Source organism: Numida meleagris, chromosome Z (assembly GCF_002078875.1).
Source record: "Numida meleagris isolate 19003 breed g44 Domestic line chromosome Z, NumMel1.0, whole genome shotgun sequence".
Classification (NCBI taxonomy): Eukaryota; Metazoa; Chordata; class Aves; order Galliformes; family Numididae; genus Numida; species Numida meleagris.
This window is the reverse complement of record NC_034438.1, coordinates 19,862,404-19,877,756: the sequence shown is the minus strand read 5'-3', so window position 1 is coordinate 19,877,756 and position 15,353 is coordinate 19,862,404. Positions and strand designations below refer to the sequence as shown.

The 15,353-nt window shown below is 34.9% G+C and overlaps 1 protein-coding gene across 6 annotated transcripts in view; it reads right to left on the bottom strand.

The window, feature by feature from the left end:
* IPO11 (importin 11) overlaps window positions 1–15,353 on the bottom strand; it is a 76,453-nt gene that overhangs the window by 48,156 nt on the left and 12,944 nt on the right. For all 6 annotated transcript variants that reach the window (XM_021380378.1, XM_021380377.1, XM_021380382.1 and 3 more), the window contains 11 exons: window positions 14,176–14,379; window positions 11,109–11,241; window positions 10,114–10,172; window positions 8,040–8,088; window positions 6,215–6,285; window positions 5,509–5,701; window positions 3,903–4,055; window positions 3,607–3,650; window positions 2,651–2,741; window positions 1,213–1,260; window positions 635–740 (listed from right to left, as the gene is read on the bottom strand). In XM_021380378.1, coding sequence (XP_021236053.1) covers window positions 635–740; window positions 1,213–1,260; window positions 2,651–2,741; window positions 3,607–3,650; window positions 3,903–4,055; window positions 5,509–5,701; window positions 6,215–6,285; window positions 8,040–8,088; window positions 10,114–10,172; window positions 11,109–11,241; window positions 14,176–14,379 — 1,151 coding nt within the window. The remainder of the gene's footprint in view (window positions 1–634; window positions 741–1,212; window positions 1,261–2,650; window positions 2,742–3,606; window positions 3,651–3,902; window positions 4,056–5,508; window positions 5,702–6,214; window positions 6,286–8,039; window positions 8,089–10,113; window positions 10,173–11,108; window positions 11,242–14,175; window positions 14,380–15,353) is intronic.

Here is a 15,353-nt window from a genome sequence, read left to right as displayed (position 1 = left end):
AGGTCACCCAGCTGAAGAGGATTTTGCTAGGAAGCAAAACCCCCAGTAGATGGGCTATCTAATACTCTTTACATAGAAACAGGCTACAGTTATTCACACTTGGTCAACACAACTCAAATTCTCCCTTACTTCCCTACTTAATTTCTGGCAAAATGAACCAAAGAGTGCTACAGATGGCTTGCGCTTGAAGAGAACAGAGTGCAACAAAAGAACAAATCGTTACCTTAGCTAAGATATTCACATAAATCACTTCCACAGACTTCAGTGAGACTCAGCCGCTCGAAAGGCTATGGGAACTCAGGAGGCCTAAATAAGTATTTATTAAATAAGCATATCTGGTTTTCCTGAGAAAGCTTAGTCAAGTTGAATAGCTGAAAGAGGACAGACTCACAATATCTTTGCAGAACATGGAAAGTGGACCTGAAAACAACTTAAATGTTATTAACAGAAAGGTAAGCTTCATAATGACATCAGTGACTGTTTACCTACTCGTATTTCACACTCTGGTCATTTAACGGTCATATCTCAATACTGATTCTTTTTCAGGTCTACAATAATGAGACATTTTATACTATCAATTTGTATCAAGAATTCATGTTTAAATGAGGAATACATAACAATCCAAAGTATTTACCTGTTATGAGAAACCTGAAGTTCTGCTAGCAGTTGATTTTTAAACCACTGATCGAAATCCACACTATCAAATAATTCATAAGCAGCCAGTCCAACTGCATTGTACACTGGAGAAAAACAATAGTTATGCTTATCATTTGCTTAAATGTTTCATTTTTCATTATAAGTAATGAAGCTAATTTAATTAGAAAAAATCACTTTTGATAATCTGAGTGCAAAAAATGAGAACAAAACTAATGAATACACTCCCAAGAATGCTATCAAGACCATGGATATTTTACCACAAGGTGTGACAGAAGAAAGCTCACAGACTGCTAAAAGCAGTTAAAAGCTATAAGGACAATGAAGAATTCATTCTAATATTAAGAATGGTTCTGTTACAGGCCTCAGACAATTCTTTTGACATAAAATACCTCAATTCATAAAATGGTTAGAATATCTTCAAGGAACTGTTGCAGTTCATGTAACTCATACAATTACTTCCATTATATGAATAGTTCTTCATATAATCTTTAAGAAGTCAAGCACATACACAATAGCAGCTCTGTTCCTTCAAAGGTAAAGCAAAATTTAATTTACCGGCATCTTTAATCAGTATAGCACTGGTATCTTCCAAGTTGGTAGTTCCTTCAAGACAAATAGTTAAAGAAAAAAGTAACTAAAACAATGCAAGCAAGGTGTTTAAGAGTTCATAATTGAACTAAACATGCTGTAAATTAAGACAGCTTCATTATTTTTAGTTACAATTCAGTATTTCAGTTTTGACGTCTTTTTCAGTGAATGTACGGAAATAAAATCTGTTTTCATACTCTACTTTTGACTAATTTTCTCAGAGCTGAAAAATGTTAATAGCAACACGAAAGTCAGAAGCTTGTATTTTAACAAGCAGACTCAAAATCCACAAACAAAAAAGTCTATGTCTACCATACTGCCAACCATCACTACCTAGACCTAGTTCCTACATACTTTATACGTGTGTGCACAAGTGTTTAGAATGCGTAAGTAAACACATTCCAAAGTCTTGAGAATTAATGAATTCTAAATACCATCTAGTACTTTAAGTCTCAAATCAAAAATATCCAGGAAATACTACTAGGGACAACAGGCACAAGAAATGTACGCATGAGTACACCTCTTAGCACAAAAGCAGTATCTTTAATTCTTGGAAAACAAATTATCTGTCAAATCTTTTGTAATGAGCCTTACACCTTTTCCAGCATAGCAAACGACCCAGAAACCTACAGAAATAAAATACACAAGAAGAGATTCCGGATGCGAAATACTCATTTTCTGAGCATGGTTTCTATTTAACAGTATGTACTGATCCATTCTGTAAAGCTCAAATGCAAAACAATATAGTAAATTAAGTAAGATGCAACCTGGGAAAAAAAAACCTAGCCCAAAACGATTGGAGAAAATGTGCCAGCCATGACTTCTTATCTTCCATGGCCGCTATAAACTGTATCATAAAAAAAACCAAAACCTTTATCATTTCTCAGCCTATGAAGACTTCAGCCTTTGTACAAAAAAGGTTAAGCTTTTAGAGTAAATTCTTCAGAAGTAGAAAGTACTCTTGACTCTCCAAAAATGAGAGCATAACTTGAGCTTTCATTTTAAAAGGTTTATTTTTCCCTGACTTCTGCATAAACATGGCAGAACAAACAAACTGCCATGCAAGGCTGAATAGGAAGTTCCCTGTTAAAAGCAACTTAAAGACTTCACTAAACTTGTTGATCCATCATTCTCAAGAAAGCCTGAAACCTCACAGAAGTAAAAATGCTCCAAGCTCCGTCAGCCATCTAGGACTACCTCTACCTACACACACACGGCATTTTCCTTACAGTAAGTTTAGCAATCTTAAAATATTAACATGCTTTCAAAAACACCAAATGAATGCACTCTGTAACATCGGATATCAGAAGACAGAATTGTTTAACATTTCACAGAAGTTGATAAACTGTTTGTAAAAGGCAAAGGACGCTACATTTTGAAGTTCCTTATGTTGTAAACAACTTACCTTGCAGACTGTGAACCATTTCTAAAAGTACAGGAGTAAGAGTCTGATTATATTCATGGAAAATATCAATAAAAAGGACTTCCGTACATGGCTGAAAAATTGAAAACATCTGTTTCAGAATCAAGTAAGGGCAATTAAAATGTATTTTAGACTAAATTTTACAAGTGCCAAATATCTTACACCGAAAGGTCATCACTTAAAATGTAATATACTGTAGGAAACTTAGTTTTATAGGAAACACCATTTCGTATTATATAGCATGTTTTGCTTCAGCAAGATTTTGATGAAAGTGTCTATATTAGCAGGCCTTGTGATACAAGAGTGGATTGGAGGACTGAAACAGCTACTGTAGAGAAGCCATCAACTGTAGATATTTCAGTTTTCTTTTTCATTAGGTTTTTTTTTGTTAGTTCTAGTTCAGTCATTTGATATGATTGCATATTTGCATTTTGGAAGACACTAGATGTGCAGGGATTTTTCTAGTCTGAATCTGAAAGTAACCCAGCAAATAAGCTTTGAGTTCTCCTTGCAAAGCAAAGCATAGCATGGATAATTGAGAGATTCACTCCAAACGCACACTTGGATCTGAACTAAAAGGTACAGATGCATCTGAAACTTTCTTAATTTATCATGTCTAACAAAGTCATTAATGATAACATCAGTTACCAGTTTAAAGAAGAGACAACTTCTGGATTTAATGACCACCAGACATTACACAATGCAAATGCTGAAGCAAACTCCATGTTCTAAAATGGGAAAAAAGTGCCTGGTTTCCAGTACATTTCATAATGTTTCAACACTAGTAAATAAACAAAGTTCATTTATACTAATTCAAATGATTTATTTATTTATTTATTTTTTTAAGTATGAGCTGATCTTTCCACTAACTATCATCTCTCTTAGATAAAAGTGCATACGTAGATGTCAAATGTTTTATTTCAAACTGTAACACTCACTCTGAGACTGTACTTCCAAGAATCTCCTCCTGTCTCTTCTACAGCTATTATTTCACAAAGAAAAGAAGAAAGTGTTATTTCAACTTTGGTTCAAATGAAGTTTAGTATTTAGATGCATGAGAAATCTCACGTTATGGAAACATTATGGATGAAGTATTTGTCTATGTAAGAAGACTGCAAAAGGAAAAAAAAAACAGCTAATATTGTAGGAGGTAATTTCTAGAGGCAATGTGGATATGCAACTCTTACACCAGTACCCAAATAAAATACAGCCAACTACACAACATGTTTCTTACTGAAGCCTTCTGGGTCTTCTTCCCACATTGTTAATTCTTCTTCTGTCAGCAGAAAATAGTGAGTGACTAATCTCCTACATATCTCCATTAGTGTTGGATATGTGAAAAACGCTGTCTTTATCTTATGTGCTTCAAGAGTTTCAGGACTGCTATCTGAAATGAAATGTATAAAATTCCAGATTACAATTAAATGGCTTACTGATCAAACAGTACCAGAAAGAAAATAACAGATAAGAAATTCTTGTCCTCAGAGAGAAAAAAAGCATGATTTCATGGCAGACTTTCATTAACAGTTTTTCGGTGTGCTTTTCTTTTACAGCAAGTAAATACTCCTAGATTCATTTGAGAGTTCTAATAGAGAACAATTAGACTGAATAGTATTATAATGCTTTTCAGCTACTACTTCGATGATAAACACTGTTTTGCTGTTGCTTTAGTATTATTTCTTTTACATATAGCATTGCTGAACAAATTAATTGAGACACAGACTTCAAATAGTTTCATTGCTATTCAGAAAGTACATCCAAATATAATCTTAAAAGTAACTAGGGTAGTGGTTTTTGATTTTGTTGTTTTTGTGTTTTTTTTGTGTGTATTTTTTGGTAAGGAGTTAACTCTTGTTATAATAAGTAGCAATAAGTACAAATAGTGCATGCTATATAGCCAACACAATTACAGAAAGAAGCAATAAAAATACTGCATACTATACAGCCAACATACGCATTACGTCAGTCAGAACTTAACTTTTTTTTAAGTCACAGAGTTCTCAAAATGTCAAACACTACAGCTGTTATTAGAATATACTGTGTTCTTCGTGCCTCAAGTGACTACACTTCTATTTCAAAAATTCAAACACAACTTTGATTATTAATAGAAATTTCTACTTACAGAAACTGGATTTTAGAACACTTTAATGAATTATGGAATAATACTGAAGTACATTAGTAGTTAAATACATCAACATTTTTAAGAACTTTAGATCTTTAGCTTGGATAGTCCCTCTGACAACACAATGCTCATGAAACCTAGTATTTGAGAGAGAATGTTAAATGCTTTTTAATTTTGGGCAAATGTCAAACTATTATGGAATTTTTTTAAAAATATAATTCAATGCTAAAGAAAACTGTTTTTCATTATCCATTTACACAGGCGTGTATGTAGAGTCAAGGTGAAACAGTCCTACAGAAATAGAACACAAACTTTTGTTTTCCACTGCATCCCATAAATTCAATGTGTTTCTGTATTTCAGAGTCCTAGTATTAGCTAATTGCAACACCAAACAATTTTATTAAACTTTTCCCAAGTTAAAGATACATTAAACTATTTGATGAAAATTGCCAAATTCCAAACCTTCATACTTTTTAAAATGACTTCCATAAAACCTAAGACAATTAAAGGAAAGATAATTTGAAATGACTTTTGCAAGGCAATGCCTGCATACTTTAACCTTCAAAATAAGAATTACCAACACAGAGACAGAAGCTCTAATTGCTAAGTACTGAAGCATCAAGTCCTTCAAAAGAATGCCTCAAAGAAACCTAAGTGTTGGCAACCACCAGCAAAGCATTTCAAGATAAAAAACGTTTCTAGCAAATAGCAGCAATACCTTCAATATATTTGGATGGCTTGTAAGCATAGTTTTTTACAATCATCTTGATGAGATTCATGCACTGTACAATAAAGCGCTCAAACACAACTCCTTCACCAGCCTCTGTGAAAACATAGCTTACAGCAAACTCCAATGACCTCTGAATTAAAGGTGTAAAAGAAAAAGGATGTTGATCCAGGAAGTCCAAAAGCTAAAAATTAAGCAAGTAGAAGAGCAAAAAGATAAATCAAATGACTTTTTTTTGCAATTTTCACGTTAAATGCTTTCACAAACTAATTATCAAAAAACAAGGTGAGGTTTTCTTGCCTATCTATATGAGATTACAGAAAATCTAAATGTCAAAATTAAGTATAGCTCAGTATTTCTGCTTAATGAAGAGTTAAGTTCCCCATGAAATTCTTGATTCATATTCAAGATGATCTTTTCTTAAAAGTTTAAGAAACAATATTTGTTTTCAACTAGACCAGCTAGACAGTATATAAAACACATCTGACAGATTTAAAACCCATTCACTAAATATAATAGATTTAAGCCTGGAAGATACATTTCTGAAAAAAATAAAGGAAAGGGTATTTTATAACAAAGAATTTGCACTACCCTCCCTTCTTCAAGAGATCTGAGACCTACTGATTTTAAGAAACAGACATAACTGAATAGGGACTGCACCACTCAAAACTATTCAGTAACTGGAGAATTTACTTACCACTTTAGTGAACAGAATTATAGTCTTTTCTAGACGATCTCTGCATACGTTTCCTGTCCGTATATTTCTACCTGGTAAATCAGATATTTAACAACAATCATTTTTTTAGACTCACTTATTTCTGGGAAACTACATTTTAAGAAATTAATACTGGAGAACAACTTGTTTTATCTGTAGTTCAGGGGTTATAGAAGCCAGAAAAAAAGTCTATGGCAGAATAAACTCAAAGTTATAAACTGAAAGTCATGAGTATGAAAAAGAGTTACTTAATCATTTCTTTCCGTAGCAGTGAAATTCACTGTGACTGATCTGAATAAAACAAATTGGGACATCATAATAAAAGCTCAAAGATATAATAAAATACAAGCAAAATGCTAGCACAGACAACGAGTAAAAAAAAAAAAACACTGAAAAGATTAAAATGTCCCCATAAGAAGAATATGTTATATCCTTATTAGTTATGCACGTATGTGCTTTACCAGAAAATCCATCTTAAAAAATGGAAAACGGTCTGAATTTAGAAAGAGAAGATAAACCTTTTATTAAAAAAATAGAAAAAAAGAGCCATACTGTGAGCACACAAGCAAAAAAAGATGATATAATAAACTAATTTCATTTAGATAGTTGTGCTTGCTTTTGCAAAGCAGCTTACTGACAAGGAAGTGGAAATAGTAAGCTTTAGTTCATTACTTATCTTAGGACACTTGAATCCCCTACAATCCAAAGAACTATGACAACCATCAAGCTTCAGGATGGGATGGCTTTAAAGTCAGTTAATACTTGGACACTAGCCAAAAATCAAAGGGCCAGAAAGGGTATGACTATAGTACAGCAGAAAGGGCAAACAGCCGAATGCAAAAAAGCTTCTATTTTAGAAAAGTGAAAATATTTCTATTCAGTTTATATATCAGTCTTTGAAAATAAATTTGTTGAATCCTAAAAGAATGTCCTGACAAGTTTCAAATGAATTAAAGGCTTACACTGTGCATAAATGAAACAAATGAATGTCTTTGCAGGTCTGCTACAAGTAAACAAGAAAGCAGCATGTTCAGATACAGCACTGCTGAACAACTCTTTTCTGCCAGTGTCCTGGTTTCAGTAGGACAGAGTTAATTTTCTTCATAGTGTCTGGTGTTGTTCTGCTTTAGCTTTTGGCTTTACTATTATATTTCTCTTCCACTTCTGTCTTAGTAAATAGCTTTTACCTCCACCTACAAGTTCCACATTTTTTTTTTCCCCTCCCCAATTCTCTCACCCAACCCACTGGAAAAGGAGGGAGTGAGTACATGACTTCGTGGTGCTGAATGCTGCCGGGTTAAAACACAACTGCCTGCATCAAGTAACTTCCTTACAGAAGGAACAGTTGCCATTTATGCTTATGCTTCTGTGTTAACTAGTGGTTGAGATTAACTTGTGGTTATCAGGCATAAAACACACAAAACTAAATGTGGTCATTATTTCCCATCTGATAATTGCCAAAACACATGGCAGACTCCAGAAAATACGAAAAGCATAATGCTCTCCCAAACAACAAGAAAATTCAAGATGATCTGAATTTCAGTAGCACCTATGTATTTTAACACTTATATCTTGTCATTCCATCACTTATGATATTTTCTTTTTTCTCCCAAAAATACACATTACAACACGTATAATTTTGGTGGAATTAGAGCAAAACTTACACTGACATCTTTCCTGTGCAGTTTCAGCACCATTTCAAGTAATAGTTCAGCACTTAAGAAATATGATTTTGATATAACTGCATTAGTCTTTTATCCAAATTCCAACATTTAACTAACATAGGCACAAAGATTAAGATACTTACTACACTCCAGAAACTGTTTCAGCCGTTCAAACAGTGCATGTAGAAAACCCTGAAAAATATAAAAGTGTATGTCTAAGCATTAAGATTCTTTTGTAGTATGAGAATAAAGTTAAGCTGAAGATACGTTACCAGCTCAGACATCATCTGATCACTTTTAATTAAGTAATTAATTACAATGGACAAGTAATTTCCCCATGAAACACATAATTACGTAGCTATCAAACTGCATCTAAACTGACCTTGTTAGTACCACATAAGCAGCACATCATCTCTAATGCAGTGTATGCAAAAATACAGACATATGCTTTAAAACCTTTGCCCTTGAACTCAGCATCTAATCTGATGCATATAACTGCTCTCAACTTCCGAGTTTCTTCCAGCAAAGCAGAAAGAGTTTGTGGATAAGGGAAAAGTTTGGGTTTCCTCTCTTTTCTTTTTATTTATTTATTTATTTGCTATAGATGAGCTGCATACCACAGGTGTTCACCTTGCAGTCAGAAAAATATCAATCATGGACAAATATGACATTACATTCATCATTAAGTGAAGACATTCTTTAACCAACGTGCCCAACCCATGGGCCACATGCAGCCCGGCCCAGCTGGCAGTGAGGCCTGGACTCTGCCCCATGCCTTGTCCCCCCTGCTGAGCGGCCCAGCTCCGGGCTTGCACCCACACACCACTCCCCAGCAGCCAAACATCGGTGAGCGCTGTCTGAGCTGCAGCTGGGGCACAGGGAGGGCACAGTGCAGTGCCAGCTCGAGTTACAGCAAATCATTGTGTGCATTTCGATTCATTGGCTGAACACAGCCCTGTGAACAGCAAAAAATACACAGCTGCACCTTCCATTTTGATAAAGGAATTTGAGAACAGGTTTCAAGATTGTAAAAAATATATATATATTTTTGGCAATTTGCAACTCTGGTTTCAGTTGACATAAATATATGAACTGGAAATTTTCAAATGGAGTGTACAGAGTTGCAACCAGACATTCAACTCAAAAATCTGACCGCGTCTCTCTACTTTTATAAGCCCTCTCTTACAGGAGCAAGAACATTGCTCACTTCACAATTAGCCTTATTCCTATCCTCGCTTTTTGGTAGCACATTCACTTGTGAACAACTGTTTCCAAGTGTGAAGTATAACAGAAAGATTTCACCAAAAATCTCTGAGGAATACCTTGAGAGCCTGCTAAGAATTGTAGCGACTGCCACTGAACCAGGGACTAATGCGTTAACTTCACAAAAACAAGGCCACGTGTCCCACTTGTTCTGTCTTTTTGTTGTGCATTTTTTGTTTTAACAAAAATGTATTAAAGATTAAGATAAGTTTTGTTACTTATATACGTAAGCCGTATCATAGACTTTATGATGGCTGCTCCAAAAGTAATGCCTGCTATTTGGTTATATTGGCCCGTGGTATCAGAGGTGTATGTTGCTGGTATGACAGTAGAGGTTGAACCTTCCTGTCAATATTCCATTACATCCTGAAGCCATAAGACAGATGGCAGCAGAGGGGCAGTCTGACAAAATGGTGTCTGATGTGTAAGTGTGCATGAAGCAAAGGTGTGTTGTTGAATTCCTCCAAGCAGAAAAAAAACTGCACCCACTGACACTCATTGGCACATGCTGAACATTTATGGAGACCAAACAGTGAATATGAGCACAGTGAGACATTGGTTGGTGCGTTTCAGAAGCAGCAACAGCAGGTCACCTTCACTGGTGCAGACTGTTACAAGCACTCCATGCAGGCTCCTGTTCATCACTGGCAAAAATGCATAAATGATGGAGATGACTAGACTGAAAAATTACGCTTTACAGTTGAGATTTTGCTCTACCAAATAGTGTTACTGTGTTCTCTCTATCTGTTGTAGTTTCCACAGAAATAAACAGGAGGCATTACTTTCGGAGCGACCCTTGTGTTATGTATCCCAAGACAATTCCTGCTCACTCAGCACAGCCCAAGCAAGCCAAAAGGCTGGACAGGTGTGCTTAAAACAGTCTTTCAACATGCTCTAAGAGCTGAAACAACAACAAAGATTTCTGATGTAAGCATAGAAACGAATGTTACTTACCATCACCTCTACACTTCGATGAGGTTCTACAAATCCATGGACTGTTAGTTTACGAAGCACTAGGAAAAAAGAAATTATTGAATAGATCTTTCTCAGCCCTTGCTCCAAGATTTCAGAACATGATTAGTTGCTGTGCGCTTCTTCCAACTCTCCAAGTGAAAAAATAGATTAATTTTGGGCTTTCAGATGGTCCTGCCATACATACCATGATGATAATCTCATTGAATTATTTTAAAATTCAATACATAATGTGAAAATTAATTAAGAAAATACAAAATTACTGAATCATCAAGAAGAATTCTGGAGAAGTTTAACATATCCATGCATTAAAGGGCTGATTTTATAGAAGGAACAAGTCAGATATGGCCCATACATCACCCTATTAATTTTCTCAGGTTTTTTCTGCCAGAAACCGGAAGAAGCCCTATGCCACAACTTCTGAAATATCTAGAAACTGATATCAATCACACTGCAGGTATGCACACAAATATTTTAATTCCTCAGTGAGACAAAGTACAGTATGGATACGCATTAATTTCTCTGATAAGTACCTGAGCATCAGTCTAAATTGATCTAAAAATCTAGACTGACTGTATGGCTATACCTCTTCACTGATCGTTAGCTGAACTTAACACAAACTCATTGATCAGCTTCCTCAGTTAAGTGCTTAAAATAAGACAAACAGATGCAAACTTACATTATAACACACACGAAAAGGCATCTTGTCATGCCCCTCACTTTCTCATCTCCTAAACTTTGACTTCTTCCCACAAGCATATCAGAATGGTGCATACAGACAAACAAAGGTATTTTCTTCCCCTTCCAATGTACCATCTTCATTCTGCCTTGCTAAAGGCATGTGGAAAGAGGCGTGTTTACTTAATAGGCATGGATTTGTTACATATTGTTAAGACCCTTTACTGAAGAAGTCTTGACCATTTGATGCAAAGAGAATTGTTTCGTAACTCATATTTAATATCATTCAGTATTATTACCTTTCAATGACAACAGAGTTCTTTCTAATGAATTTGAGGCAGCGGCTTCATTCCCTGTGCAAGCCTGTTGTAGGAACGTATCTGTATGATGACTCCACAAGGAACATGCAAAGCTATAAATACCAGATGCAAGCTGCAAAAGAAAGATCAACAACACATTTAATTTCCTGAATCTGTAAATTTTACAGGCTCGTTTAGGCTTAAATTACTTACTCTATCTTCTTGCATAATATGGGTGACAGTGCTTCACTCACTCCTTTGCTGTACTGACTTGTACTAGTCCAAAGACGTTTTCCACAAAAACTTCTTATTTCAAATATGTTATGACAGATTCAGCTGCTTCCCTGACTGCTTGCTCTATGTCTCTACCACCTTTAAGGCAACTATATAGGCCTCCTTTCCTACTTGATTTTCACTAATTCTAGCTATAGAATAGGCTTCAAAAACTCAAAGCTCTCCTAACTGCCTCCTCTCTCACAAGATTAAGCAGTTTGTCCCACAGCACAGCTAACATCTGAATCTGCTTACTCTGGGAACACAGGTAGGAGTTACGTGTATATATCTAATCAAATAGTATTGAACGATGCCTACACAAACTAATTTTTGTGATAGCTGCAAATTCTGAGTTCACCTCAAATCATTTGAAATATAGAGTGGCTGACAGTATTTAAAACAAAAACTACTTTATTAACAGTAAGTGGGGGAAGAGAACCACAAATACATGGACCACCCAGTAGGAGGACCCACCACATTTTTTTACACTTGAAATCATTCAAATATCTATTAGATACGGCAGTAACACAAATTAAAAAAGACCTAGTCACAGAGTTAGACTGCCTTAAATTTCCTTAGTCAATTAAGTAGGTACAGAGTGATAGTGGTAGTAATGAAATACTAAAGATGAAGAACAAATATAAAGGATTATCATACATGAAAACTGCTTGAGATGAAAAGTAATGGTGAACTCAAAGGTGAAAGACTTGTTCAGTGTCAATCTCATAGGCTGCCAATGACCATGTGGATTCATATTGAAGTTTCGTGTTCTGGACCATACTTCAAATAGTTAGCAATCTCTAAAGCATCGAAGCAGTAAGACAAAAGTTGTGCAGAACTTCACATTTCCATGATTAAAGAAAAAAAAAAACAACGCTTTCTGGACAAATGTAGGGGTATCTGGTATCAAATTTATTTCCCTTTAGTTTATTCCAGTAGATTGCATCAAGCTGCTATTTCTACAAAAACTTTTTACAAAGAATAAGGATAGCCAACAGAAATTATTTTACAGCAAAACATAGATTGCAAGGAAAGATATTGATAATGTGTCTTTACGGAAATAATACTGCAGGCTTCTACTCCTTCAGCTCTTCATGTACTACCGTTCCATGCTGTTCTTAAACTACAAAAGATCAAATGTGGCAACTCAACCTACAGGTTAGGACGACAGAAGATTGCTTTTTAGAAATAAAATTGTTCCATAGAACAAAATGATCATCTGAGTTTGTTCAAGAGCTGAAACCATCAAGGAAGACATGACCACAAATACAAGAGGTAAGAATGCACTAAAGACTAAGACTGTCAGTTCTTCTGATAGTGCTAAAGCCAGTCCCAGAACCAAGAGCTACACAAGACCAAGCAAATATGTGCACAAGGAAAATATCCTTCAAATCTACACAGACATGAAGGTAACTGTGAGAAAGCTAGTACATTTTAGTACATTTTATAAAGAATTATAAACCCTTAGTCTATTAGCCTATCAACATCATCCTTACTGCTCCTTTACTTCTGAAGTGTAAGGAGTTCAAGAAATATGAAACAGAAAATAAAATATGAGTGAAGAATTGTCAAAAATACTAAAACTAGCAGTATGAGAAATAAGATAGTCTTTGAAAGTCTGTGCCTTTCCTAGGACAAAAAAAACCACCACAACAAAACAATAAGCGAAACATGACAATTTTGTTATTTTTCTTCAAAAGTTCAGTAAAACATTAGAAAGGCAAAAATGCCTCTTCAAGATGATGAATATTCAAAAGTAAGGCAGAGAATCAGGATGAAAAACACTGTACTCTTTTCTACTACACATATTCTGAAGTGCAGTCACTAAAAAATTGGAGAAACGCTTAAAGGTTCCGTTATTTGTTATGAGAAAAGTTCCACTGTCCAAGAGAAGTCATATGCCACTTAAGAGATGTGAATTCCCTTTACCAAGAGACAGAAGAACCAAACCTCAAAGCGGTCCAGTTTTGCTGCTTCTAAAAGAAATTTAAAAACCTTAAATATTAATAATATCATAGTACCAGATGCTCAAAAAATTTTCTTTTTCTACTTGAAGTTCAAAAATATGTGCATGTATACAGTTCAGATTAAGTTTTTTTCTTCCTCCACTGTCTACAACACAGTGAAACCAATGTTTAATTTGCTACATTCAGTTAATTACGTCATATCACTGGCTAACTCCAAATTGGACTGCAGACGCAGCCAAAGACAAATTTGCATTCTAAACAGCAGACTCCTGCAATGGAAAATGCAAACTCCAAGAGACAAGATTTAGTATTTTCATTCAAATCCTATTTTTCAATTAACCTGGAGAAAGAAGTTGATCTGATTAAAGTCTGATCATCATAAACACATTTCAACTGGCAATAAAGGAAAAAATATTGTGGTAATGAAGTCAAAAATCCAGCATTTTTTAAGACTGTTGAGTTACGGATCCTGAACACTCTTCCAAGAACTGTGCTCATTTATATATTGTAAGATCTGCTTCAGGATATGTTAACAAAAGCCTGATTTACATAGATTGTGCTGCAGATTAAACAATTACAAATTGTTATAAAAACACTCAAAACAGATAAAAAATGAATAAAAATTTGAAACACATTTCACATAGAAATTGACTTTCAAGTATTTCATATTGTATATATGCCCAAAGTAATCGTGTTTCTGCTTCAAAGGCAGACATAAAGGTCAACATAACTTCCATTAATTCATTTTCAACTAACCACAGGGAAGTGGCAAGCATGTAGGATGAGCTGTTTGCTTCTGCTGTACAATAATGTATCACGTTACTTACATCATAGAAAAGCTTCCTGTCTGCAGCAAGTCGTTTTGATGCCAGGGTCTTTGTAACATGATAAAATGTAAGTAATGCTCTGTGCTGTCGAAGATCATCTTGGACTTTCACAGATTCTAGAAGAGTGGGTATAAGTTCTGGCCATTGCCTTGGGCAGTCCACCCTGGCAACTTTAGCAATCAGTACAGAGATCTGAGTTGCTATCTGTAAAAAAAAAAAATAATAAATAAATAAATAAATAAAATCAAAATAAAACACAGGTACCACAAAGTCAAAGATCATTCAGGAAACAAACACTGCAGAATTAAACAGCCAAATAAAACCTGAATTAAAAAAAAAGCTAGTACGGACTTAAGTTTTTGCATTTTTTTTCCTGAAGCTATTTTAAAGTGTGCAGAAGGCAAATAAAGTAGAGAAAAATTATTTCTTCAACTTTATGATTAAATATTAAGTAAAATGATAAACTGGCAGTAATGTTTAAATTTTACGTAAAGATCACTAAAGTGATCAAAGTTCTTTAAGATCTAGCTTAAAATATTAGCTAATAATTCCTTCCAGAATCTCATATTTGCATAAACAGTAATCCATTAGCAGAAGGAAGACCGACTCGTCTAGCATACGAATATTTAGAGCTAATGTTAACGGCTCAAAAGTCAACAAGAACTCCTTATTTTAATCAAAACAGTAGCTTAGTCAGTTAAAATTATGTGATTAGACACTATCCTACCGAGTCTTTATTATGTTTATTTAAGTTCACATGGGGCAGCAGTACTGCTTAGGTGGGTCTATGCAGTGGCATTCTCAACAGCTCATTTCTGCTACACCACTGCCACCACACTTCCTGGTACAGATATACCAAGAGACAGATCAGTGTGCAGGCATATCTGAAAAAAGAAAGTCACTAAGGAGTGGGCGTGGAGAAAGTCATTTTTGAGCTACAACCATTCCCTGAATTATTTCACCAAATGTCTGCATAAACAGCAAAGGGTAACAAACCGTCATTGCAACCAGGAACAGAAGAACAAAAAGCAAAACTAAACAACAACAAAGGACAAAAAACCAATGAATTATGATATATGGGGAAATATTTTGAGACAAGATCTCACTTCAATATGAAGATGTGTAGGAAAGGCAACACGTAAATTAAAACTTGTAAACTTTATTATTATTTTTAAATA